Source organism: Pyrgilauda ruficollis, unplaced genomic scaffold (assembly GCF_017590135.1).
Source record: "Pyrgilauda ruficollis isolate IOZ18807 unplaced genomic scaffold, ASM1759013v1 scaffold5, whole genome shotgun sequence".
In the NCBI taxonomy this organism is placed as follows: domain Eukaryota; kingdom Metazoa; phylum Chordata; class Aves; order Passeriformes; family Passeridae; genus Pyrgilauda; species Pyrgilauda ruficollis.
The window spans coordinates 3,322,536-3,345,933 of NW_024526599.1; the positions used below are offsets into that span (position 1 = coordinate 3,322,536).

Below are 23,398 nucleotides of genomic sequence, written 5' to 3' on the forward strand. Positions count from 1 at the left end.
GCGGAGCTCGGGCCAGGCGGAGGGGGGGCTCCCGGGCGCGGTGGGCTGGCTGGCGCCGGCAGGCCCCGGCCGCCGCGGAGGGGACTGCGGGATGCCGGCCCCGTTGCGTGGCCTTCGCTGCCGTCGGGGCAGTGGCTGCACGTGTGGCCACGTCGCTGGTTTTCCTGTCATCCCGTAACCCCTACCCCCCGGCTGTTTTATACTGGCACCTGGTCCCGGTTTAATACAGCTGCTATTTCCCCGAGGCTCTGAAAACCTCCCCTGAAGCTGCCGAAGGCAGCCATAAGGGGTGGCTGTAGAGCAGGTGGGAGCCTGCAGGCTGGTGACCACTGGTGCTTGGGGTGCTCTGTCCTGCAGCCGTGGGGCTGCCAGCATCCCCCCGTGAGGAGCAGCCACCAGAGAGGAAGGTACCAGGGAAAAGCAGTACGAACATCTGCTGAGCAACTATCCTAGGGAGATGCACAAACTTCATCTGCCGTATGATTATTGCATGCTAAAGAGCAGGAAGCCCAGGCTCCAGGTGTTATCAAGCTTTTAAATTCACCTGTTCTTGTCTTTGCAGTGTCAGCTTTTACACCTTGCATGTGTATATACCCACGAAGCAGGTAAGAGGCCTTCCCCTCCTGGCTGGGTGTTGAGGCCAATACTCCATGTCTCTTGAGAGGGCTCAGTCAGGGATTTACACCAAGCAGTGAGTCAGTGTATCGGATGACGCTGATAAACACTTGAAATTATATCCGGTTTTGTCCTTACCTCAGCTTCTGAAAAACATCCAACCATCCTGCCCCTTCAAAACGGAAGCTGTGACTCTTTGCTTTACAAGGAATTGATCTCAGAAGGAGTTGATCTCCCTTAAGCAATGAGTGAATGCTCAGACAGTGGAGGGGAGGTGTTTCTGTGTCTGGCTGAAGCAAGGCCTTGCTGGGAAGCATGAGCAGGCCCAAACAACAAATGCTCCACCAGGGCTGTCTTGTCAGTGAGGTGATTTAACCCCTTCAAGTTGCAGAGCTGCTTGAAGGTACGTCCTGAGTGAGGATACTTGTCTGTCTAGAGCTTTTGCCGTGATAAATGTAATTTTTCTTTTTGTAATTGGAAAAAGAACAAAAAAAGATTGCCCAGTGAGTTGAGAGACCTGATCTGAATGCATGTATGCCTCATTCCTTGGCTGGATCATGATGCAAGCTTTGCACAGCAGTGTGGGGCGCTAGGGCCATGTGCACTATGTTGTGCTAGATTTGGCTGTGGCTGTGTGCTGGATCTGTGCCAGTGGCTGAGGAAAAGCAATGAGCCTGCTTGCAGAGATAGTGCCAGCTCTGCAACACAGCTGGGCTGGGGGGAACTCTGTGTGCTAATCCTTCACCCCCTTGCACCTTTGCAAGGAAAACCCTCTGGGGACCCGCTTGGGAATAAAGAGCTTAAACTGGGTTTTGGCTGCTGAAATGACGTCTGCCTTCCTGACCATGTCCTGTCTTGAACTGGTGGCAGGGGGCCAAAGTCCTACAGGCAGCTGCCTCTGTGGGATCTCAGCAGGAGCCGTGTTTGCAGCGCTGTGGCCCAAGTTAGGCGTGACAGGCATCTCGCGCAGTGACGATGCTATAACAGCAGCCTGCCATTTCAGGGATCTCTGTGGTGCTGAGCTGTCTGACAAGCATTTGCCAGGGCTTGGTATCTTACTAGCAGTATCAGAGAAACCACAGGTGTGTCTCCAAAGCACAGATTGTTTTCTGTTGCCAGGTATCTCTCTCTGCTGGTGTCCTTGCTCTTCTCTAGGGCCATGCTGCCACGTTGCCCGGTGAAATGGAGGAGGGAAGCAATGCCTCAGGCTTCCACCTTCTGTGTTTTTTTCCATGTGGAGCACTTCCACAGCTCCTGCACAGTGTGGTTGTTCACCAGCTGGCTGTGGGTAGGCACCCGTAGCCCCAGTGGGAGGGTATGGGCTTGGTCTGCGACATCGAGGAGTTGTGTAACACACTTGTGGCACTGGATTATCTTGTTCTTCTCTCTGTACCAAGGCTCATAAAGTTCAGGCACTTCCCAGTCACTGGGATTTCAGGCCTCAGCAGTGATACCTGATCTTCATGAAAGGTTTTGATCTGTTGTATATTCAGTAAAAACATTTCCAGAGCTGCTCCTAAGGCAGAGACCATGTATGTTCCTGTGTCTATACAGCATCTAGGACCTCTGTGCTAAGTGGCCTGAAATAAAATGTGCTCCTAAAGCCATGTGGAAACACAGTGCTGTCCCCATGGCGCCTTTTAATAAACCATGACATGGTGATAACAGGTGTTTGTTCATCTGGGCTCCCATAGGCTGGGAGATCATCCTTCTTGTACCTGTTTCATAGTATGTTATTGACCAGAAAAGTTTCTTCCCACTCTCCTAGCCATCAGTGGAGGCAGAATTGCAAATTTGTATCTCTGCTGTCCAAGGGAAAACACATAAAATTCATGGGCTGGTAAATTCACCAGATTAAATGGGTGGAAAGTACTTGAAGAGAGAGATCCTTTAACATGCTCTCTCAAGGGAATGGAGGCAAAAGCACAGGGCTTTGAGAGTGTTTGTATGGCTTTGAGTACAGCAGTAGCTTCTTTATGCTTTGTTGGTTTAACTGTATGGTTAATAGCATGTTTGTCCTTTTCTGCAATTTTGGCAGGATAGAGGTACTTGCAGACCCCAAGCCACTATTTTGCCAAGTCAGCAGTCCCACGTAAGTAGGTGTTCAAACAGCACTTGCTCAAGGGCTGGGGACTGACGGGACTCAGCTGGAGCAGACCCTTGGCCACTCCTTTCCCTTCTGTCCATAGAAAAGCAAACTGAGATGTTCCATACTTGAAGGGCTCCCTTCAATTTGCTCTCTCAAATTCTCAGTCAAAAACCTGGGCTTGGCCCAAGCCTTGCCTTTGTTGCCCCATCTGATCTGAGCTGTCCAGCTGAGATGTTGTGGGGTAGGATGGTGTGTGGTGCAAGGTGGCTGGACCATGGGAGCCAGGCTGCTCTGTCCTGGAGGCTACAGCCCAGCTTTAGGAACGGAGTTGCTGTCTGTGTGATGTGATCAAACTACAGCTTGACAAGCCAGGGCAACAATTTCTTGATAACATTTTTTCTCATTATCTGTATGGGTCTCGAAAAAGGCTCCACAAACTCATTGCCCTACTGTTCCCTGTCCCAGCTACCCCGGTACCCTCTCCCACCGTGGCCTCTCAGTGAGGGATGAGCAACTCCCAATTTGCCCTGGGCACAGGAGAGTAACCACTAACCTGCTGTAAAACCTCACCCACTTTCCATGGCACACCCTGACTGTAAAGTTGTTACTATTTTCACTCTCATACCTGTGGTATAGTTAGGTGGTAATGGTGAGGCAAAAGAAATGCAATGATGAAACTCCTCCAGGGGTTTCAGAGATGTAATGCAATGACCCTCTCTGTGCATCCACTGGTAACTAAAACCTATCACTTTAAGACTCTTTTCCTTTTAGTTGACAACAACCAGCAGGAGAGTGTTGGGAAATTCAGAGCCACAGAAGGAGAATGCTCAGGGGGTGCTAGTGGCACTTTGCAGGTGTGGGGAGCCATAGGGTGTGTTTGTGTGTGTGTGTTCCATGCTGGGCAGGGAAGGATAGCCTCAGCAAACACATTTCACACTTGTGCCTGTTACTAAAATTTGACAACCTTGCTGTTCGTGCTAGGCTTGTATGGGGAAACCAAGAGACGATATGGACCCTCTCACCTGGTGCTATGACAGCTCGGCCATCTGCAAGAACCTTGTATCTGTGCAAGCCCAAGAAAGATTTTACCAAGTATGGGCGCAGGTCAGTGACGTGGTAGCACATCCTGGGGAAGGAGGCAGCTCAGAGCATGTTCTCTAGGGGGCTATACTGGCTCCCAGGGAAAGGGGAGATGCCATCTCCTCTCCTGAAGAGGCTGCCCCGCAGATAGCTCCATGGCACTGAAACTCACCAGCTGTTTTGTGCTTGGAACAGGGGCTGTCTGGAGCAGAGAAGAAAGTGCTATGGGAGCATAGTCACCCTAAGTACTTGACTTCCAAAATGGGGAGGAACTGTGGAGTGCTAAATTGTGGTGCCCTTTTATCTCCTCATACCCAGTTCCCAGCTGTGAGAAGGACTTCTGCAACACATAGTTGCTGGTTTGATTAGAGCTCTGGGTTCCCATCAGCTGGCCTAGGAGCTTGTCTTGATCTCAGTCTCCAAGCACAAAGGGAGCATGTTGCTCTGCTGTAACAAAAATACCCATCCAGCAGCTGTGCTTTGGTTTGAAGTAGACATCATGTACATGCATACATTTCTTGATGGAATGTGTGTTGCACCTGTGAGTAGAGAGGAACTGTCCCTAGCGTGTTGCGTGTCCCACTGGCGCTGATGCAGCCCAGCCAGGCACCTGGACACAGTTAATGAACCCCTCTTGGAGTCTGACCTAAGTCTTTAAGGTAAAGTTAGGAACAGAGAAATCTTGCAGTGTTCTGCTGCTGGAAGGAATCCAGGTCTCTTGCCTTGAGTTAAACCTCTGCTGTCACTGCATGGTGTAAAACCTAGATCATGTTTTGGAATTGGAATGAAAATTGATATAAAAAGCATAAATGACAGTGGTGCTGCATTACTTGAAACAAGTAATTTGTAGCTCTGTTGGAGGAGATGAAGCTCTTTTGGAGTCAAAATGGTGGTTGCTAGTCTGTGAGAAGTCCTGGGAATGAGAATGGAGATGAAACTGTGTTGCACTCCTGGCTTTCCTCGACCTGGAGGAATGTCAAGACATGCATGTCTGTAGTTTTCTCTCCTCTGCCACTATCACCAGTTATGGGCTCTCGTCCTCCTGAGAGCTACTGTCTCTTGCTAAAGGTGTCCATACAACAGCACTTCCTGCCTTTCTTCTTACCTCTTCTTCCTTCTTCCCTGGTGATGACAGGCATATTCCAACAGTTATGCTTGTTTGAAAGCTGGATGAGCAAGGCACTAGGGGAGATACCAAGATGAAAGGAGCTACAAGGGCACAAGGTGCTATCAAGCCATTGTAACAAAGAGGTTTCAAAATGGCAGAGCTGACCAACATAAATGCTGCCAGATGTTGTGGGGCAGCTTCTTTAAATGGTTCAGGAGAAGCCTAGACTTTGAAAGCAGTGCACTGAGAGTGCTTAAAAGAGGACTCTTCAAATGCCAACAGCATTTAAAGTGAGGAAATCTCAGGTGTAAATGCCTATTTGTTCGTGGCTTTTCCATGTGCACCAGTGCCAAATTTTGTACATGCGGGCATGGATGTTTAACCAGACTTAGGTTACCATCTACAAGGATCATGCTCTCTGTTGCCTTTTGCTAGCTCTTCTGTGCTGCTTCTCAAAATCTTTCTTTCTGTACAGTTGCAGACCAGTAATCGGTGGGAATCCCCTGCTAGTGAAGTATGGCTACCCTTCCGAACGGCTGCTGAGGTTATCTGAACCTAAAAAATACCTCCCTGCTTACCTGGCGCAAAGGTGAGAGGCTGGAAAGCCTACAGGGTGTTATAGGTAGAGCTTTGGGTCTTGTAGCATCAGTGGTGTCTAATAAATGCAGGAACAGAGGATGGGTAAACAGAGGGCAAAAATGCAGAGCAGGGTCTCTGCTGCGATTAGAACTTCTGGATTCTCTCATGGGATGAGTTCTACACTGGAAATGGCCACAAGACAAAGCTGCCTTCTGCTGCAGCAATTGTGAGGCTTAGACAACCCAGCTGCTGCCAGACTGGAGAACAGCCGTGAGTGGCAGTGCCATGACTCTGTGCTTCCAGATCCCGTGAGTCCCCGGAGTGGCCTGTGTCCCTGGCTGCGCAGAACTATAATGCCTCCAAGCGGATACTGCAGCTTGCCCAGCCAAAGGGGCTGCACCCAGACTTCATGCCGCCCAGAGAGGTGAGGAGGAGGTTGAGTGAGATTTGGAGGGCACAGGGATGCAGCAGACTGTCCTGAGTTTCTAGACCCTGTATCCCACCCCTGGATGTGCCCAGTGTGTGGAGGGGAGAAGCTGCCTGGTTCTGCTGCAGTTTATGGCACTGGAAGAAACTCCTTTTCAGAGAAGAATGTTGTCTTTGCAAATCTCCTGCTGAGAGACAAAAAACAGCCAGGTTGGAGCAGCCTAGTATAGCAGGAGAGCCAAGGGAGGCATCTGGGCTGCATCCTCTGATAAAGCAGCCTGGGAAAGTGAAGAAACCTGATGGAAATGGCATGTTTAGCTCTTAGGGAGTAGTCATGTTTCTAGTTGGGCAGCTGTGCTCCTATCGGAGTACACAGGGGGCATGAGATTGCAACTACTATGTGTATTTTAACTACATTTTGCCAGAAGCCTAATTTATATTTCTGAACTTGTTCCTTTTAGGTGGGTCATTGCTTTGGCAGGGGTGAAAGGGCTTGGAGCAATCTCAGATTACACTCATTTCCATGGCAAAGGCTAGTTTTTCTGGATGCAGCCTCTGGGGCTGGGAAGAGGGAGGCTGGCCTGGAGCAGGACTGGGCAGCAGTAACCTGTGAAAAATTTTGGAAGAAGTCCCCCGCTGGAGAAGTAACCACATTTTCTGTAGGAATGCAGTTAACTGTAGCAGCAAATTTATCCTGAAATCTGAGTGTCTCTCCTTAGCAGGGAAGTTATTTGATTTGGCCAGGAAGATGAATATGAAAAACATGGAAGGAATTTCTCTGTACTTTTACCTGGCTACACAGGCTCTCATTACAGGAACTCCCCTCCTGGCTCTGAGTGGGCAACAGCTGGGGAATCTGTATAGCACCAAAATGACTTAATAGTTCAGGTGGAAAAAAAAAATGGATTCTGGAAAATTAAGAGTGACCATGTATGCAGAGGAAGGGTGCTGGGATGCTCATCCTTGTGGAGAGGGGGCATGTCCCTGTGGGCTGCTGTACAAGCTCTTTGTCTGCACATCCCTCCCCCATTCTGGATCCATGCAGGTGCCAACAGAGGTTTCCAGCTTAGCAGTCTCGGCCAAAGCATCGGCGCGGGTCCAGAAACTCGCAGAGCCCTTGATCAGGGAGATGACCTGTTGCCCCACGCACACCAAACCTGGTGTTGTCACGTCTACGGTAAGGCAACGTCACCTGGGACCCTACACGGATGGAACTTCTGGCACAGGAGAGGGCACAGGTGCTCAGTTGCTTGTGGCTCTCTTCATGTCAGCCCAGGATGTGCTGCTCTCCATGAGGGTGGCATAGCAGCACATATCCCTGGAGAATGGCAGAGCTGTTCCTAACCTGCACTTGCAGGGGCGGAGAGAGATGGCCAAGTGCCTGACTGGGATCTCCAGTGGGGTGGGTTGGACAAAGGGCTGTGAGTAACAGGAGGCTGCAGGGCAGGTTGTGGGACTAACGAGGCAGTGATTTCTTCTACAGTTTGCCTGGTGCCAAACACAGCTGAGGATATGAATGTGTCCCATCTGTGTGTGGTCAGTGCCTGTGAACCTGGTAACACTGAGTTGGTTGAAGGCTGAGCACCCTTGAATGCCAGGAGCATCTCTAAAGACCTTCCTCCCCCTTCTTCCTTCCACAGGTTTCATCTCGGAAGGTAATTGCAAGCCCTCGGACCATTGAGCTGTCGAAGCCCAAACAACTCCACCCTAATTTCCTGCCTGCACGGGATCCTGAGTGGCCTGTGACAAAGGCTGCCAAGCGTGCAGTGGCTACAGAAAGAATTGTGGGGCTGGCCCAGCCTTCCGCAAGGTAGGTACTGCTTCCCTGTCACGGGGAAACGGTCAGGTGCCAGCCCATTTTGTGTGGCTCATGGCACCTTGGTCATTTGTGTTTGGCCAGAGAGATCAGGCCAAGATTAGGAAGTGCTCTTCCACTTCCAAAATGCCTGGGTTTTATATGTTTGGATGAGTTAATGCTACATGGATTGCGATTTGAAAAGCCATTTTGAGGTAGAAGGAGAGTCAAAAGAGAAGAAACAGGAACTCTTTAATTCCAGCAGAATTACTGGTTGGGACTTGTTATTAATTCCAACTATAAAAAGCAACTAACTGGCAAAGGGCAGAGTGTAATACACTCGTGTTGCCCAGCATGTTGCAGCTGACCTCAGCCCAATCTGCAGGAAGTGCTGGGGGAGAATGTTTCACAGAGGATGAGGGAATGCCTGGCTGTGGTGGCTGTGAGAGATGTTCCTCCCTTCATGACAGCATTGGAGGTGTGATGCCTTTTGTCCTCCCTTGACAGGGAAGGGCAGGCTTAGGTGGAGGTGTGGGAGCTCGCAGGCAGCTGACAGCTGGCCTTGCTCCACTCAGGATTGACTATCCCTATTTCTCTCCTCCAGACCTCGTATGGGCTTGACTGCACTCAACCCAGATGCATTCAGAGTGAAAGAGAGTGCTCTGAAGGCAGTTTGTTCTCCACGGCTCGAAAAACTAGCTCAACCAATTCAGCGCTAAGCTCCTTCAGAAACGCTCCTGCCGTCTACCCACATCACCCCTTGGAACGTCACTCTCTCTGGGCTGTGCTGTGGCTGGAACATCTCTTTGAACACAGCGCAGAGGCAGCACTCAGCAGGAACACTTTCTGGGAGTTAAAATAAAATCATCATTCCTTAAGAATAGTCATCAGGGAAAATTACAGAATTCAACTTAATGTGGGAAGACTCTCTTCCTAGGATGGGTTATGTGTGGAGTTTCTGTCTTGATTGTTTTGCTGTAATAGTTTAAGAAGTAATGAAACAGCTGCTGGGGGAAGGCAGCACAGGAACTGACTGTCCTTTCATGCAGGGAAGTGTGGCAAACTAAACTCAAAAGCACACAGTAAGTTGATGCAATGCAACTCCTGAATTTGGGTTTTATTTTTTTTGCTAAAGTTTTAGCAAAACTTTAGTTTAGCAAAACTTTTGAGTGTCAGTAAGAATATCTTCTTACTGACACTTGAAAGTTTTATGCTTGTGACAGAAGTAGAAATACAAAAAGCTACAATGTATGTTGAGTCGGCTTGGATTTGGGGCCTGTTTTCTCAAATGCCTGGAGAACAGGCAGATCCAGTTACATAGGTGGGTTTAAGCTGTGTGGTTCAGATACTCAGTTGTGTGACCCTGGGCAAAATAAGAGAGTTCTATGTTGGGATTTTTGGAGCCTAACTCAAAAAAGCAGAGTTCCCCTCAGTGTAAGAGAGAAGGAAAGTTGCAAAGGCTAAGCAGAAAACAAGTGTTGATGCCAGAGTCTGCAGACCAAATTCTGAACTCCAGTCAGGTCTGTGGGTGAGTCAGTTTGGCATCTGGATTGCAGAGGAACAACACAGTTGTTCCCCCCCTGTGCAGGGCATGACATAAAGGGAGAATGCTTTTATCTTTGTCCTACAGGGTCAGTGTGTTTTACACTGGCTGCCCAACCACTGGTGACAGGCTGGAGATACTGAGGCAAGAGAGATGCTCACCAGTAAGGGACAAAAGCCACAAATGAAAGCATATGGCAGTTTCAGAGCCAATGTATTTTAATCTTCCCTTTGTTAAGCTGATTCTCCTTCCAAAGGAGTAGAGGCAGGTGACCACAAACCAGAAGGGGATTAATCAGAGGATCCATTAATTGATTCAGTAATCCACTAAGCAGGGGACTTTTGAACAAGGTAAGGTCACTGGGAAATTGTGGTTATTTTTAGACCAGGAATTGTCCTGTGCCAGGATGGATGAGAGTTCGGACTTTGTGGAAGAGCCCCACTGCAGCTGCATTCCTCAAGCTTGAGAATGGCCAGGAGAAGACTGGGGTCTCCCCCTAAAGCCCCCATACTGTGGGGGAACCCCAGCACCACCAGCCTCTGCCACCTTGGAGATTAGGAGGTGTGTGAGGTGGTGTGGGCTGCCATGCATGGACCCACAGGTGCCCTAGGAGATGAGGCTGCCCATGGCTGTCCCTGTGGAAAAGGGAAAACCCACTGTGCCCACTGAGGCTGCCTGGGAGAAATGTCCATCCAGAGGAAGGAGTCTGCCTCCTGTCATGGGGGCAGGGAGCACAAGCAGGGACATAGCACAGCTCCTGTCATCAAAAAATGTTGGGTTTTTATTACTGCACTGAGGAAAAAACCCAAAACAACCCATGAGTTCTTTCTCTTTGCTGACCTTTAACAGAAAGGTCAAAAAGGCATTCAGGGGGTGCTTGGCTTGGTTTGATTATGGTGTAGGCACTTGGTTTGCAGTATCCAGAGCTGATTCAGGCATGTTGAGCCAAATGTTCTCCAGATCACCTGGAGAACACACCTGGTTTTCCAGATGCCCTGCTCTCTGGATGATCTACACCTTAAAGCTCACACACATACTTTGCCTCTGGGGATTGTAAGGAAAAGGAATCTTTATTTCTTCCTTCTATATTTGAACATATATCATGGCAAAATTTCTGCAAGCCTGGGACGAGGGCATGAAATTGCCTTTTCTTGTGCAGCTGTTGTTAATGGGTTGGAATCACAAGATAGGTTATCAGCCATCAAAAGTTGTATACACACACGTATACATATATAGCTCTATATATATATAGTGGCTTTTTTTCTGGTTATGTACATGTTAAATAAGATTTATGTTAAATAGCAGAGTATTACTTTGTATCGCAAAACCTATTGCAACAGAAGAACCCCAAGGAAACCCACTCTGAAGAGCTTCACCATCCTTTGTAAGAGGCAAGGGGATTGGAGCAGCATCCTCTAGTCCCTGACAGACCCGCTTTCTGAGGGCAGCCCTTCAGACTTCCTCCACTCCGCCAGGCGCTGCTTGAACCATTTCTGGAGAGAAAGAACGAAGCAGAGACTGAGTGCACTGGGCTGAGCGAAGCCTCCAAATAACTTTTCTAAAGTGCAGATGTCAGCACGTGGGACGAGGTGAGGGGAACTCACGGTGCTGCTGCCTTGTAGCAAGGTGCTGTTCCCAGGCAGTACAGGCAGCCAGGATGGTTGCTCCTGACCAAACGGTCTTGTAACCTACGTGTGCACTTCTTTCAAACTCATTTCTCTAGTTCACTTCAGACCTTGACAGCATGAATGAATCTTTTTTTTGTATTGCTGTAAGCCCAGGTTTTTCTTGTAGAGTAAGAGATTGGCTAAGGAGCTGGATGGTGTCTGTTTAAATGACTGGAGAAGTGAAAAATCATTTGCAAGTTCAAAACTGTCAGGAATTGAAAGCTCACCTGTTTCAGAGAGCATGAAAAGTACAGCACATTGGCTCTCCAACAAATTTAAGAACAAATCTATTTTAAAAATTGTTTAAAAATTGTCTTAGTTTTAAGGCAATATGCACATCTATGTTAGCAGCACTTAGCACTATATCTGTTGTAACTTAGCATCTGGAAGCCTATTCCAGGAGCTGCTGATGCCACTTCAAGGCAGCCACAATTTGAAATATTAGATAAAATTTATTTGGTTAAAGCTACACTACCTAAGAAGAAAGGAAAGAAAAGAAATACTACTCATGTGCCGGAAGCACAGCTCAGCCTTTTGTTTGGCAGTGTGCCTGTGATTCCTTTTGTTGCAGTTCATTTTGTTGCTATATTTGTTCATGGTTATTTTTGAAGCTATTATAGTCCATAATGATACAACCACAGTGCCCTCTGTAAGTGCCTCTCATACTCACACTGCCTTTGACCACATCCAGTCATGATTGACAGCCTACCCTCCTCTCAAAAGTTTCACTTTCTGTCCTAAACCATAACCTCCTCTTTGCATCTCATTGTTACTGAATTTTTTATTAAAATGGCTGCTATTTCTAGATGATAAAGCACTCCAGATGTCAGGGGCAATGATTCCCTGTGTTCTACGCAATGCAGGCATTTTGCAGCTCACCACCCCAGTCTTGATCCTGTCCCTAACATGACCTCCATCTCCAGATCTCTAGGAGCACACTAGATTAGTGGAAAAAGATAGCTATCAGGGAGGATTTAAAGACAACTACAGAGGTGCCCTGGGCACAGGTATATGGCCTGTGTTTACAAGTTGCTGTAGGGGAGAAAAAAAAGGAACAGTGCCATTTCTACAGAGAAAAAGGTATTTTAGGGGTACTGCCTCCTTGCTGCCTCAAAGAAGCTGTGATTGATACCTGTCTGTCACCAAAGCACAGTCCACTCCAGCCGAGGACTATCAGTGCAATGGATGCTGTTCCAGCATCTTTCCCTGGGACAGGCTAATTGCCAGCTCGGCTTTTATACCCCTTTGGCTTTGCTGAGGGAGAGCCAGGCTTGGCAGCTCTCTGCAAACTGCTGCTAACTTCCCAGTGGGATGGATTTCTTTTCTACACCCATAAATGTTGCTGTGGGTCTAGTAAAAACCTACATCACAATGAGCTGCACTGCCACCTGAAGGAACTGGGAAGAAGCCGTTTGCTTCTGAAGCTCACAGTAGCCTGCAGGTAGCCAGTTGGAACACAGGGCTTGGTGGAATTCCCAGACAGTGGCAGCCTGTCCCTGTGGAGGGGTATTTGGAGGCCTCTATGTCTCCTGGAGAGGCTGACAGACTTGCCTGACATAGGGGCTTAGGGACGCTGAGGGGGAGGGTGCACAGCCTGAGCATGTCCCACATTCAGGAATTGCATCTATCCTCTATCTGTTTTAAAATGATAGTAGTTTCTTCAGATCTTAAAACCAGCAGTAGTTTTGGCATCCAAGACTGTCAGAAATGGTTTGGAAGAACGGCATGCACGGGTTGTAAATTCAGGAGCAGAAACACGTGGAGTGCAGGAAGGATGTGGGGTACAGGGAGGTGCTGTGTTGCATTAGAGCTCTGTGGGTGCAGCTAGGGGTGTGCTGGGGATTGCAGATGTGCAGAGGACACCTGTGGGTGCAGTGAGGAGAGTGCAGGGTGCATGGTGGTGCAGGGAGCACATGGGGCACAGAGGAGTGCAGGTGGTGTGGGGGGAGCATGAGAAGGGCAGGGGCTGCTGTAGGAAGCCACAGGGGGACAGACGGGTGCAGGTGTATGATAGACCAGGACAGGAGATGTGGGACACAGAGGCATGCAGGGGGAGCAGGGCTGTGCCAGGGGCAGGATGAGGGGCACACACTCACCAGAGTCTGCTCCTCGGAGAGCCCGGTCTCAGCAGCGATGAGGCACAGTGTGGTGGGGTCAGGATGCTTATTCACCTTGCAGAAGTGGTGTTCCAGGATCTCCAGCTGCTCCTCAGTGGGAATCACTGGCTTTTCCATGGCCATCTCCTCCTAGGGCAGGGCTATGGGGCCAGGCACTGCGGAGAGGGGCTGGTGTCATTGCTCAAGCTGGGAGTGGCCAGTGGGGCCGCACTTGCTGAGCCCCAGATTTGCCATCCGTGTCCCGACCAACCGCCCCCCCAGCCCCAGCTGTGGCCTCTGGCTGCAGCAGGGCTCAGCGCCCTTCCCAAAGGCATGCCAGGGAGCTCAGCTGGGAGCACCAGCCCCCCAGCAACTCCTGTCTCATTTCCTCCCTGCAGCGACCACACGGCAGCAATGCCCAGCGCTGAGCTGCCTCACCATCCTCAGCTGGCAGGAAGCTGCAGGCTGCTCAGCACTCCCCTGGTGCTGTATTTATAGCCAGTGTGACTCCCATGGGAACGATTCCTGTTTACAGCCCTATTTAGGCCTGGGCGTCACTTAGGAGTGATGTCACAGCAATGGGCATGTGCAGGGGGTTAATTTAAAGACATTAGTTTAAAAACATTATTAATCCTCTGGGTGAAGGGACAATATCTGACACCTAACCTAGTGGGTTGTTGGTTATTTTTTTTCCCCCTGCTTCCCAGTTATCAGGCAAGTTTGTGCAAAGGAATGATAGAACAGAGCATACAAGATCTTCTGGGAGCATGGTCTTTGATCCAGAAACGACCTTGTTTCCACTCTTCAGGATCAGTGTCCTGGTCCTTCTCTTAGCAGTGTGGCTGGACATCACATAATGCTGGCCATGAGAAGGTGAGCTGCAATGTTTTAAGTAATATTTAATGTTACCACACGTGGGCATAAACAGTTAGTCCTATTGTTCCTGAGCATCACTGAACTGGTTAGTTGATTGACTGGGTTTTTGTGTGTAAGTGTTCAAATCCTCAAGGACTGTACCCAGTGTATGTCTGGTGCTCAAGCACTTGCTGCCTCTGACTGTGGTCAGTCCTCGGTGCTGCCAGCAAAGGCATCACCGAGAAGCCCACATTTTCCTCCAGAGTAACACTTGTCCCACTTGTGCTTTGCATAGTCTCTGGAAGATTTGGCCCAAAAGAGCAAGCAAAACAAGTGCATCTTGGCTAAATCCCACACCTCTCTTCTTCTGGGCTCCAGGTTTGCTTTCACATGGCAGAGGGTGGAGCTTGCTAATTTAGTCAACTAAAACACAAGGCACTGCTCCCATGCAGAATGCACAAGTCCCTTGATGCTGAATCACTGTGGTGTTTTTGAAACCAGGCTGTGGGGTATTGGCAGGGGAGGAGCTGGTTGCAAAATGTGGCCTTTCTTGATCTGCTCTCCTGCTGTCCCAGTTGCCTGGCCCGTCTCTGTTGGCTGGTTGGTGTTGCTGGTTGGTGTTGCTGATTGGTGTTGCTGGTTCCCCAGTGCTGCCAGGAGCCCTTGTCCCTTCGTGGGACTCCTGTGGGCCATCTTCTGCAGACCTGCCCTGCCCCCAAACTGCAGTCCAGCTTTTCCTTCCCTTTGGCTCTGGGGTGTAATCCTGGAACATCATGCTGCACTCCTACTGCATAGGTTTAAACCCAACTGCTTTCTTGGTTGAGTGGTAACTCCCCTTTAGGTACCCTGGGGTACTGAATGCCCCAGGGCTTTCACTTGCTTACAAAACTGCTAGGATGGAGCTCAGCTTCAAAACTGTCTTGCAGCTTGTGAAGAGCCAGGCATAGTGAGAGGCTGGAGAGATCCTCTTCTTTGAACTTTACCTCATAAAGCAAAGATCCCCCTGAGCCTCCTCTACAGAAAGTGCTTTGAGCAATAAAAGAATCCTTTGGCATTTGAGTAGGGGCTTATAAATAGACCAGGGCTGGTTGTGAAACAGCCCACTCTGCTTGAGTCACTTGGTAAATACCGATTGTAACACAGTGGTTGTGTAACATTGGAGCACCTCTGAGCATGATGGAGTGCTGGTCAACAATACAGACAGTATCACCCACCAGCCCTGGGTGGACTGAGGAAAGACCATCTCTAACCCCAGGTACTGCAAGCCAAACTGGCCTTGTCTGCACTGTGTTGCAGCTGCCTGGGTTTCCTGGGGTCAGCTCAGTTCAGAAGCATCCATATAGGAAAGGGGCATCATAATTCAGTTCCTCATTCATGTTAGGTAGTAGGAGTCTCCTGAATGCTGCTCACCTACCTCAGATGTTTGTAGACCTCTGGAAAAGATGCAGGAGTAGAAGGAGGTCCCCTGGACTTGAGGTGTTGCTCTCCAGCACTGTGGCTGCCAAGCTCTCCATGAGGTCAAAATGCAGATGAGGCCAAGCTCAGGCCACAAGTCCTGCCTCTCTTTTCTTTTAGCACACGACTGAGCCACCTGCCCTTCTCATAGAAAGCCCAGCCACAAAGGGATCCTCATCACCTCCAGATCATGCACCTAGCCCAGGCCACCAGCAGCAACATGCCTTGGCAGCTCATAAATCACTGTTTGCAGCCTGCCGCATTAATGTGCATTGATGTGTGTGCCTGGATTTGCATAGGGAGCACATGCTTCACCTTTCATGTTTCACCTGCACAGCTATTTCTGCTTCTGATTATCTCCGGGTTCCTGAGGCGTTTCCCCATAGGACACAGTATCTTCTACCTGTTGGCAGCTCAGGGTGCCCCAGCATGTGGGATGTGATGCCTGATGGCTTTTCTTTGTGTCCCCTATATCCCTGCTCTGGAAGGAGAACACTTTTTACCTCTCAAGCTTGTGAGATGGGTTTCAGGAAAAGGCAAAAACCTTAGGGCTCCTGGAGGGCTTTGCAGGTCTCCCCACATCACTCCACTATGTCCTGGAGGCTTTCAGGAGCCATGTGACCCCTGTGCAGCATATGGCCTCTAGCACTTGGCACCTCCTGCATGCTAAATTTGGGGGTATATGACATGGCACCAGGAGTGCCTAAATGGCCAGACTGGCCCTATTGAGACCACTAATCACCTGCCCACTACTTAAATGGAGCCTGGTTTAAGCCCAGGCAGTCAGCTCTGCTTCAGGCTGTCCAACATCTTTCCCTGTACAGGAAAGGTGATTGTCTCACTTACATTTCTTTAAGCCTGGCAGAAATATGGAGACTCACAGCAGTTTGGCCTAGCTGCTGAAAAGCACCACTTCTTACTGCTTTTTTCCTCCTAAATTTTTGACAACATTAAAAAAAAAAAAACCAAAAAAACAAAAAAACGAGGCATTTTCAGTGCAAGGAATGTTAGCCATTCAGAAGGGCTGTGGGGCTGCAGCTGTCATTCAGCTGGGGTTTACTCACCCAGGCAGAAATGACAATGTCAGATGCACTGTCACAGGGAAACCACCACACCTGCTCTGTCCTAAGTGTCAAGCTAAAGACCCCTGGGGAATTCACACTTGGCTCTGACTGTCGTGTTTTAGGTAGAGCGATGTGAGAGCAGAGGCTTGCAAGTGGATCAGCAGCTGCCTGGGCCATGGGCAGCTCCAGCCAGCATTGCTGTGTACATGACAGCACCTGGTGCTCTTAGTGTGACTGATAGGGCATTAAAATGCACCTCCTGGAATGAGCAGACAAAAGATAATGGCTGATGGACACAAGTTGCAGCAAGAGAAAGTCTTATTATAAATATATAGTACTCTGCCCAAGTCCTGTGGTTGCACCCAGCTCCACAGAAACACCCTGGGGTTACTAGCAGAACTTCTAGCTCTAGCCTGAAAGGACATCTGAGAGGACATCTTTCTGTCTCCCAGCATGCTTGTCCAGCACTGCTAGTGCAGTCAGCATTTACTATCCTGGCAGAAGTCTGCCACTTTTCCAGAAAAGACGTGATCTCTGTTTGCTCAGCTTTGCTTTTTTGAACAGTAGTCACAATAGCTGTCTGGCTGTGCAGCTTTCTAATGATTTACTGCACCAAAAGCCCCTAGAAATCTCTCTGAGCAGTAGCTCCTGCCAAGCTGATGGGGCTCCATAGCCTCTGCTGGGCTTCTTGACCCCTTTCCCAGAGCTCCCACTGTCAGGGCTGGGATGCGACTGAAGGCATCTGCATCTGGTTTTAGCTTGCAGCTATTTCCTGCCACTGCAGGGATCAAAATAGCAGTTCTCAATGCAAACGAGCCCTCTTACCCTCCCTTGCTCTGCTGCAGAGCCGTGTCCTGTCCTGAGCTTTGCTCATCCTCCTGCTGTGGGGTGGCTGTGGATAACATCAGCCAGCATGGCGCACAGGATAAGGTGGGACAGAGGCTTTAAAAATAAACCGGGCCCTGCCATAAATAAGGAAAAAACACCTGTCATGCATCCTGTAAACTACCCGTCCAGTCTTTTAGAAGATAACATCGGATGGGAACAAAGCAAACAGGAGCGCAGCAGCTGCTGCAGCAGAGGCAGGACCCCGCGGTGGCCCCTGCCTGGGGTCTCTCCCGCCTGGGTGCCCTCCTGCCTGCCCCTGCATGAGCCTTCCTGCCCTGCTGCGTGCAGCTCCGACCTCCTCAGCATCAGCACTCACAGGGGAGCTCCTCCCTCCATCTCCCCCATCCCCAACTGCAAACCCACCCCAGCACCCCCAGCTCAAAGCCTGGGCTTACCTGGAGCTGGCAGGGACCAGAAGTGTGTAAAACAAGAACCCCGCAGGTCCTTGGGTGACTGCTTAAGTATCTGCGTGTGTGTTTGACAGGCGGGGACCTGAAAAACCTGCCGCAAATCACAGGAGCTCGCGGGATCCACAGCCGCTCTCAGGGCTGGTAATTCAGGTTTGGCACCCGCTCCCTTTGGCAGGGCTCCCTCCGCGCGGGGCTGTGCGCTCCGCGGGCTCTCGGTGGCCCGCCAGCCCCGTCCCGCCGCGCTCGGGGCCCCAGGACGCGGTCCCGGCCGGGGCTGCTTCCTGCGGGGTGCAGGAAAGGTGCAGGCGGGGTGCGGCGGAAACCGCGCTCCGCCCGGCGGGGCTGCAGCCGAGCCCGCCCGTCCCCGCCGGGCTCATCCCGCTGCGCCCTGCAGGGAGCCCCGCTCCCGCCTTGGCCCGTGCAGCCGGCAGCGCTGTGCGCAGCTGGATTCCCACCTCGCTTTAGTGCCTTGCGTCCAGGTTTAATATTCCTGAGTCTGCTGTCACTTCAGTCAGCCCTGTGATCCCGCCAGGCCGGGTGTAAGGGCAGGACTGGGTCCTGCAGCTGTCCTGCTGCTGCAGCCCTCAGAGGCACAGCCTGCCTGGGGATGGGGAGGAGAGCAGGGCGTCCTCCTCTGCCAAAGCCTCGACTGAAGTGCCCAAGAACCTGCAGTTCTCAGTGTGGTGGTCTGGAAGCATTAGACAACAGCTTAAAAAGAGGCATCTTTTGGGGTGGAGTGCAGTGGGGAGGGGCTGATTTTTCTCTCAGTTTATAGACAGCTGGAAGGGGATGCTGGAAAGGGATGCTGGAAAATCAGAGAGGCTGAAGAAAGAGCTCATGAAAAATTGAGTATGGCTTGCAGTGGCTGGGATTATCTGCCAGAGCAAAACTCAAACTGGCACAGAATGCAAAAGCTATGGAACTGGCTGGAGCCAGAGGGAGGGAGCTCTGACTCTGGGGAGAAGTGGATGGACAAACCCAGGGAAGAAACCTGCCATATGTTTAGCAGTGAGCCAAGACCATCCTGAAGAGGTTTCGTAATGTTGGGGGAAACATGGGCCAAGGAAAGGAGATTGCAAAGAGATCTGTGCCAAAGGACAGGCAGACCTGTGCTAGTTTTCCTAGCAGGATGGCATTGATCAAGCAAGTTTGGGGGACAGCTTCACTGCCTGATAAACCAAATGGTGCTGTTCAGCGGCTGCCAGAGAGGTTTTTGGGAGAAGACTTGATCCTGCATGCCTTGGGCAGGAACCTGGCCAAAGGAGTATGTCCTGTTTATCACTGGTGCTAAGCAACAGGAGCACAGCTAGCAATGGGTGCACACAAGCAGATTGGACAATGTGTCCAGGGGATGGCTCCAGGAGCCGTGGCTGGGGGCATCAGGGTGCATTTAAGGAGGCTGGAGCAAACCCCTGCAGCGGGACTCAGCCTTGGATTTCAACCCCAGTGTGGGAAAGTCCAGGCAGAGGTCCCAAATTGCATACTGACACGTCCTTGGGGGAGCTCTCAGGGGTATTGCTACTTATCTGCCCCATGTCTGTGCTCTGCTCTGGCATCTGCTCTTGGCCAGCCTCGGCGACAGGACAGATGGGAAAATATTCTGGTCCAGAAAGATTTTCCTATGTTTGTATGCTGTCTTTTTTTTCCTTCTGTACATATGCCCTGAGCGTTGCAAAATGTGAGTAACGTGGCCTGCAGGAACAGGATGGGCTCCTCTCTTCCCTTGTTTATTACTGTCAACGGAGAGAAAGCCTTTAATGTGGAAAAACCCTTTTCTCTTAGCTTGTGAGCCCAGCCCAGGCTTGCACTGGGAGCACTAGCAGTGACGTGTTTCAGGCTGAGACACCCCATTGAAATGGTTTCAGAGGTGCTGGGAGTCCTGCAGTGACAGTGTGAAAGTCATGTCACAAATCTGTGTGCATCTGGCTGGCACATGTTAATGCTTTTCTGACCTTTTCTGAAATCTTTTACGCCCCATATCACCTCCTGGGAGAGGGTTGAAGTACTGCTGGAATTTAGGTCTCACCTGATATGAAGAGATCCTGTCCCAGAGGATGTCCTTTGTCAGCAGAATTAGATTAAATAGAAACAAAACAAAGAGTGCATCCAGTCCCATCACAGAGACTTTCTTCCTGTTGAGAAGAAGTACAGTTCTTGTGATGTACATTTGACAATTTTGCGTAATACTGTGGCATTGCAGGGAGGGGTTGGCAGCTGCAGCCTGCATTCAGCACCCCTCTGCTCTGGACCCCTCTTCCAGAGGCTTGAATATCATCCATATTGCTCCATGGCAAGATGTTGGCTAAAGTCACTTTTGGGGGGAGGTGGGGTGGGCATTTGACACACAGCTGATGCCCATCCTGGCCCAGTTGTTGTTCCTTTAACACTGCATGGAGACAGAATGGAAAAAAAAAACATGGAAAGGAGAGGGGGGAAGCCACTTGTCAAGCCATCAGGATAGAATGGGCTATAACATAGCTTTTCTGACTTGTTCATGTTTCCTCCTTTTCCTGCGTCTCCCTTGAATTTTGCCGTGTTTTCTTTCCTGAAAATGAGGCTTAGCACCAGCACCACTTGTCTGGGGATTAAGCAGAGATTTTCTTCCTTTTTCTGAGTATGTGAATTAAAAAATATGTGCTTTCCAGACTCCACCCCAACCCAAGTGTCAGAGAGAGCGCAAAAGCTTCCTTTCTCCCTCTGAATACCTCAATGCAAAGGAAAACCTCAAATGCCATCTTCTGTTTTGTTTACCAGTGGGTTTTTTTTTTTTCCTGGTGTGCTGGGGTTTTCTGGCCACTAATACAAAAAAAAAAAAAAAAAAAAAATGTGGCTGGAAACAAGGGTTCACAGAATATTTTGGCTTCCATTCAGTTAGAGAAGAGTTTTCTAACTAGCCAGTACTGACTCACAGGACAACTCTTGCAGCTAACCAGATGAGACTTCTACCTCCATAAACCATTTGCCCATAAGAGATTGGTTGTTCTTAAGGGTGCAGCTGGCAATTGCCTTTGTTGGACATCCCAACACACAAGAACTTGACTGAGTCATTGTTCTTTTGATCAGTTTTTTCCCTAGGAGAGCAGCAACACTGGTTGTACCCCAGGAGCCGGCAGCACACCGTGCTTACCCAGACCGTGCCCTGGGCAGGGGGGAGAGGAGGTGGGCACAGGTGGCTCCTGCTGCTGGAGCAGGGCTGCTGGCCTGGCCTCAGCAGCTGCCTCTTCTGCTCTCTCCTTCATGCATTTTCCTTTGGTTTTAGTGGGCAGGGTTCAGCCTGTCTCTCCTCAGCAATAGAAGGGATCCAGGCCAGACAGATACTAATCAGATGTGACTTCCAATAAGATTCCTGCCTTTACTTTGTCCGTGGGATACAGTTGTGTGGATGGAAACTGCAGTGTTTTATTATTCCTCCCGTTGTTCCAGCACTTCTCAGAGAACAGTGTCATCTCATTGGTATTTCCATGTGCAATCTCTGCCTGGGGTACAGTCTTCCTCCCAACTCTCACTCTTACTAGCCAGATTGTTTTGAAGTGACTAAACCGGGAGTTGATACGTGCAGTTCCTTGCCGGGAGGATTTTCAGCAGCGCTGGCATAGCTTGTAGGCAGAGCGTGCTGCAGCACGCAGAGACAGCCAGCAGGGCATCATCACACGGGAGCTGCTGCCGTGCCCAGTCCAGGAAAACACTGGTGAGGGGCAGGGAGGGAGGACAGAGTAGACCTGCAGATCCACTCTCTACCCTGGGAGTGCCAGGGGTATGTGCAGGGGAGCGAGTGCCCTTGCACAGACTCGGATAGCTGTGCGTTTTCTAGGGAGCAACTCAGGGATATGGGGGCTGGAAAGTGTCTGCTGAAATCTGTTCTGTTCTGAATCCCTAGGCTGAAGCTGCCTAGAAAGCTTTTGGAGATCCTGACTCAAATACTTCAGTGATCAAATACTTCAAGGTCAATGAAGGGACTTTATCCCTCCCCAGAGCAGGGATGAACTCTGTCCAAACACTTGCCTGCCACCATGGCTCTCAGTTGCAGCAGGAATGCTACCCTGAAGACCAACTTCAAGGGTCTCAGCAGGGCAAGCACGGGTGCTGACCATCCCATGACTTTACTCAGCCTTCACCATGAGGGACAAGGACCAAGTTTTCCCCTGTGCTGTGCCACGCCAGGGAGCCCACAGGTTCCTGGCCCATGTGCCCACCTCATGGCAGCAGTGCCATGCAGCTGGCAGCCTGTGGTTTCTGTTGGACCAGTTTTGACAGGCATGTGTGGAGAGGTGGCTCTGGTGCCACCAGCTGCTGGGCATTGCCACAGCCAATAAGCAGGACCAGTCATCTCTGTGTGACACACACCACAGCCCCTGTGGCACATGTGGTGCCCTGTGACACTGGCAGACGACTAGAATGACTTGCAGAGTGACAATGAGTAGGGAAGGAACGTAATGGAGACTCTGCTCCACCTGCTGGGTGTCAGGGAATGGCTTCAAGAGTCCTAAGCGATTAACTTTAAAAATTTTGTTCCCTTTAGCAACCTGGTTGCTAAAGAGGGCTCCTGGAAAGCTGGAACTGACAAAGGATGCTAGCTGCCCATAGTCTTCTCTACACAGCTGGCCACAGCTGGGGACAGCTGAGTGAGCACAATAGAAGCACTCACAGATGCCTTTCTCATTGTTCTGACAGCCTCATCACCCCAGGGAAGGGTCACCCTCAGTGGGACATCCCCTGCTCCTGGGATTGCCCCCTGCTCCAGCTCTGGGGGCTCAGGCACTCCACTGTCAGAGGCTTGTTTGTGTGTAGTGTGCCTGGCAGAGAGGCTGCAGGGTGGAGGAGGGTGCCTTTGCCCTGTCTCTTGGGTATGGTGACTGGGCTGGTGGATGGGGTGCTTTTCGGGGAAGGAGTATGGGAGCAGGGTGCAGTGCTGCACAGGCAAGCAGCTGGAGACTGCTCAACCCATGGGAGAGCCCAGCAGGCTCAAACAAGCACAAACAGCCTAAGAAACCTGAGCTAACAAAGCTGTACCTGCACCACTGCTTAGGAAAGTCACACTCTTGTCACAGCACGTCTTTTAGCACCTTGTCCTGCTGGAGGGAAGTGGTTTGGGGGACACCCAAGGCTGGGGGCCAGTTCCCATCAGTGGTGAGGGCAGGTTCTGGAGGCTCACTGCCAATCTGAGGCTGTTTGAAGCAGAAGGAAGGCTTCTGGCACTGGCGTGGGATTGCTCTCATGTTGCTCCAAGTGTCTGTGTGCCTGTCTCTTGGCTGGCTGGTGCTACATACAGCCAGTCTGTCTGGCTTCTCTGGGTGGGCTTTTCTCCCTTCTTCAAAGGCTGCTTCTCATCCTAAGCCTTGTCCTGGCTAGTAAGATCTTCTCCAGGGAGGGCTTTATGCAGGGCCATGTCTCCTGTAGGTCTCTGGCTGGGCTGCAGAAAGCCCTGCTCTGTGGGGTGGGCACAGCGGGGCTGAGCTCAGGGAGCCCACCGGAGAGCTGTGTCCCCTGAGCTACTCCTGCTGTCCAGCACAGGCCTGTCTGCATGGCAAGGGAGCACTGGAACTGACTGTCAGGGGTTTCCAGAGCCTGCTTCCCTTGAAATATACTTCACTTAGCAGACATGCTTTTAGCAAGATTCTAATTCTAGAATGCCCATTTCCCTGTCCTGTGCATAGAAATGGGTTTGCTGACATGTGTGCCCAACCATGGCAAATATGAGCCATGGGGAAAATAAAATACACAAGGGGCC

At 50.4% G+C, this 23,398-nt stretch overlaps 2 protein-coding genes across 5 annotated transcripts; one reads left to right on the top strand and one right to left on the bottom strand.

The window, feature by feature from the left end:
- The first annotated feature begins 619 nt into the window (after window positions 1–619).
- On the top strand, window positions 620–10,544 carry THEGL (theg spermatid protein like). Of its 2 annotated transcripts, none has more exons than XM_041479751.1 (8): window positions 620–1,903; window positions 2,654–2,707; window positions 3,686–3,808; window positions 5,368–5,481; window positions 5,775–5,895; window positions 6,943–7,074; window positions 7,538–7,707; window positions 8,297–10,544. In XM_041479751.1, exons 1-8 carry the CDS (start codon window positions 1,848–1,850, stop codon window positions 8,409–8,411), a joined length of 885 nt encoding a protein of 294 aa, XP_041335685.1. In that variant the 5' UTR covers window positions 620–1,847; the 3' UTR covers window positions 8,412–10,544. The 2 variants fall into 2 exon arrangements, with proteins under 2 accessions (XP_041335685.1, XP_041335686.1); XM_041479752.1 differs by having other exon boundaries at window positions 620–1,018.
- HOPX (HOP homeobox) lies at window positions 10,287–18,006 on the bottom strand. Of its 3 annotated transcripts, XM_041479756.1 has the most exons (4): window positions 17,656–18,006; window positions 13,750–13,876; window positions 12,999–13,174; window positions 10,287–10,728 (listed from the first exon to the last, which is right to left on the bottom strand). In XM_041479756.1, exons 3-4 carry the CDS (start codon window positions 13,140–13,142, stop codon window positions 10,651–10,653), a joined length of 222 nt encoding a protein of 73 aa, XP_041335690.1. In that variant the 5' UTR covers window positions 13,143–13,174; window positions 13,750–13,876; window positions 17,656–18,006; the 3' UTR covers window positions 10,287–10,650. The 3 variants fall into 3 exon arrangements, with proteins under 3 accessions (XP_041335690.1, XP_041335688.1, XP_041335689.1); XM_041479754.1 differs by lacking the exon at window positions 13,750–13,876 and having other exon boundaries at window positions 17,656–18,001; XM_041479755.1 differs by lacking the exons at window positions 13,750–13,876; window positions 17,656–18,006 and adding an exon at window positions 13,437–13,509.
- Window positions 18,007–23,398: the final 5,392 nt, after the last annotated feature.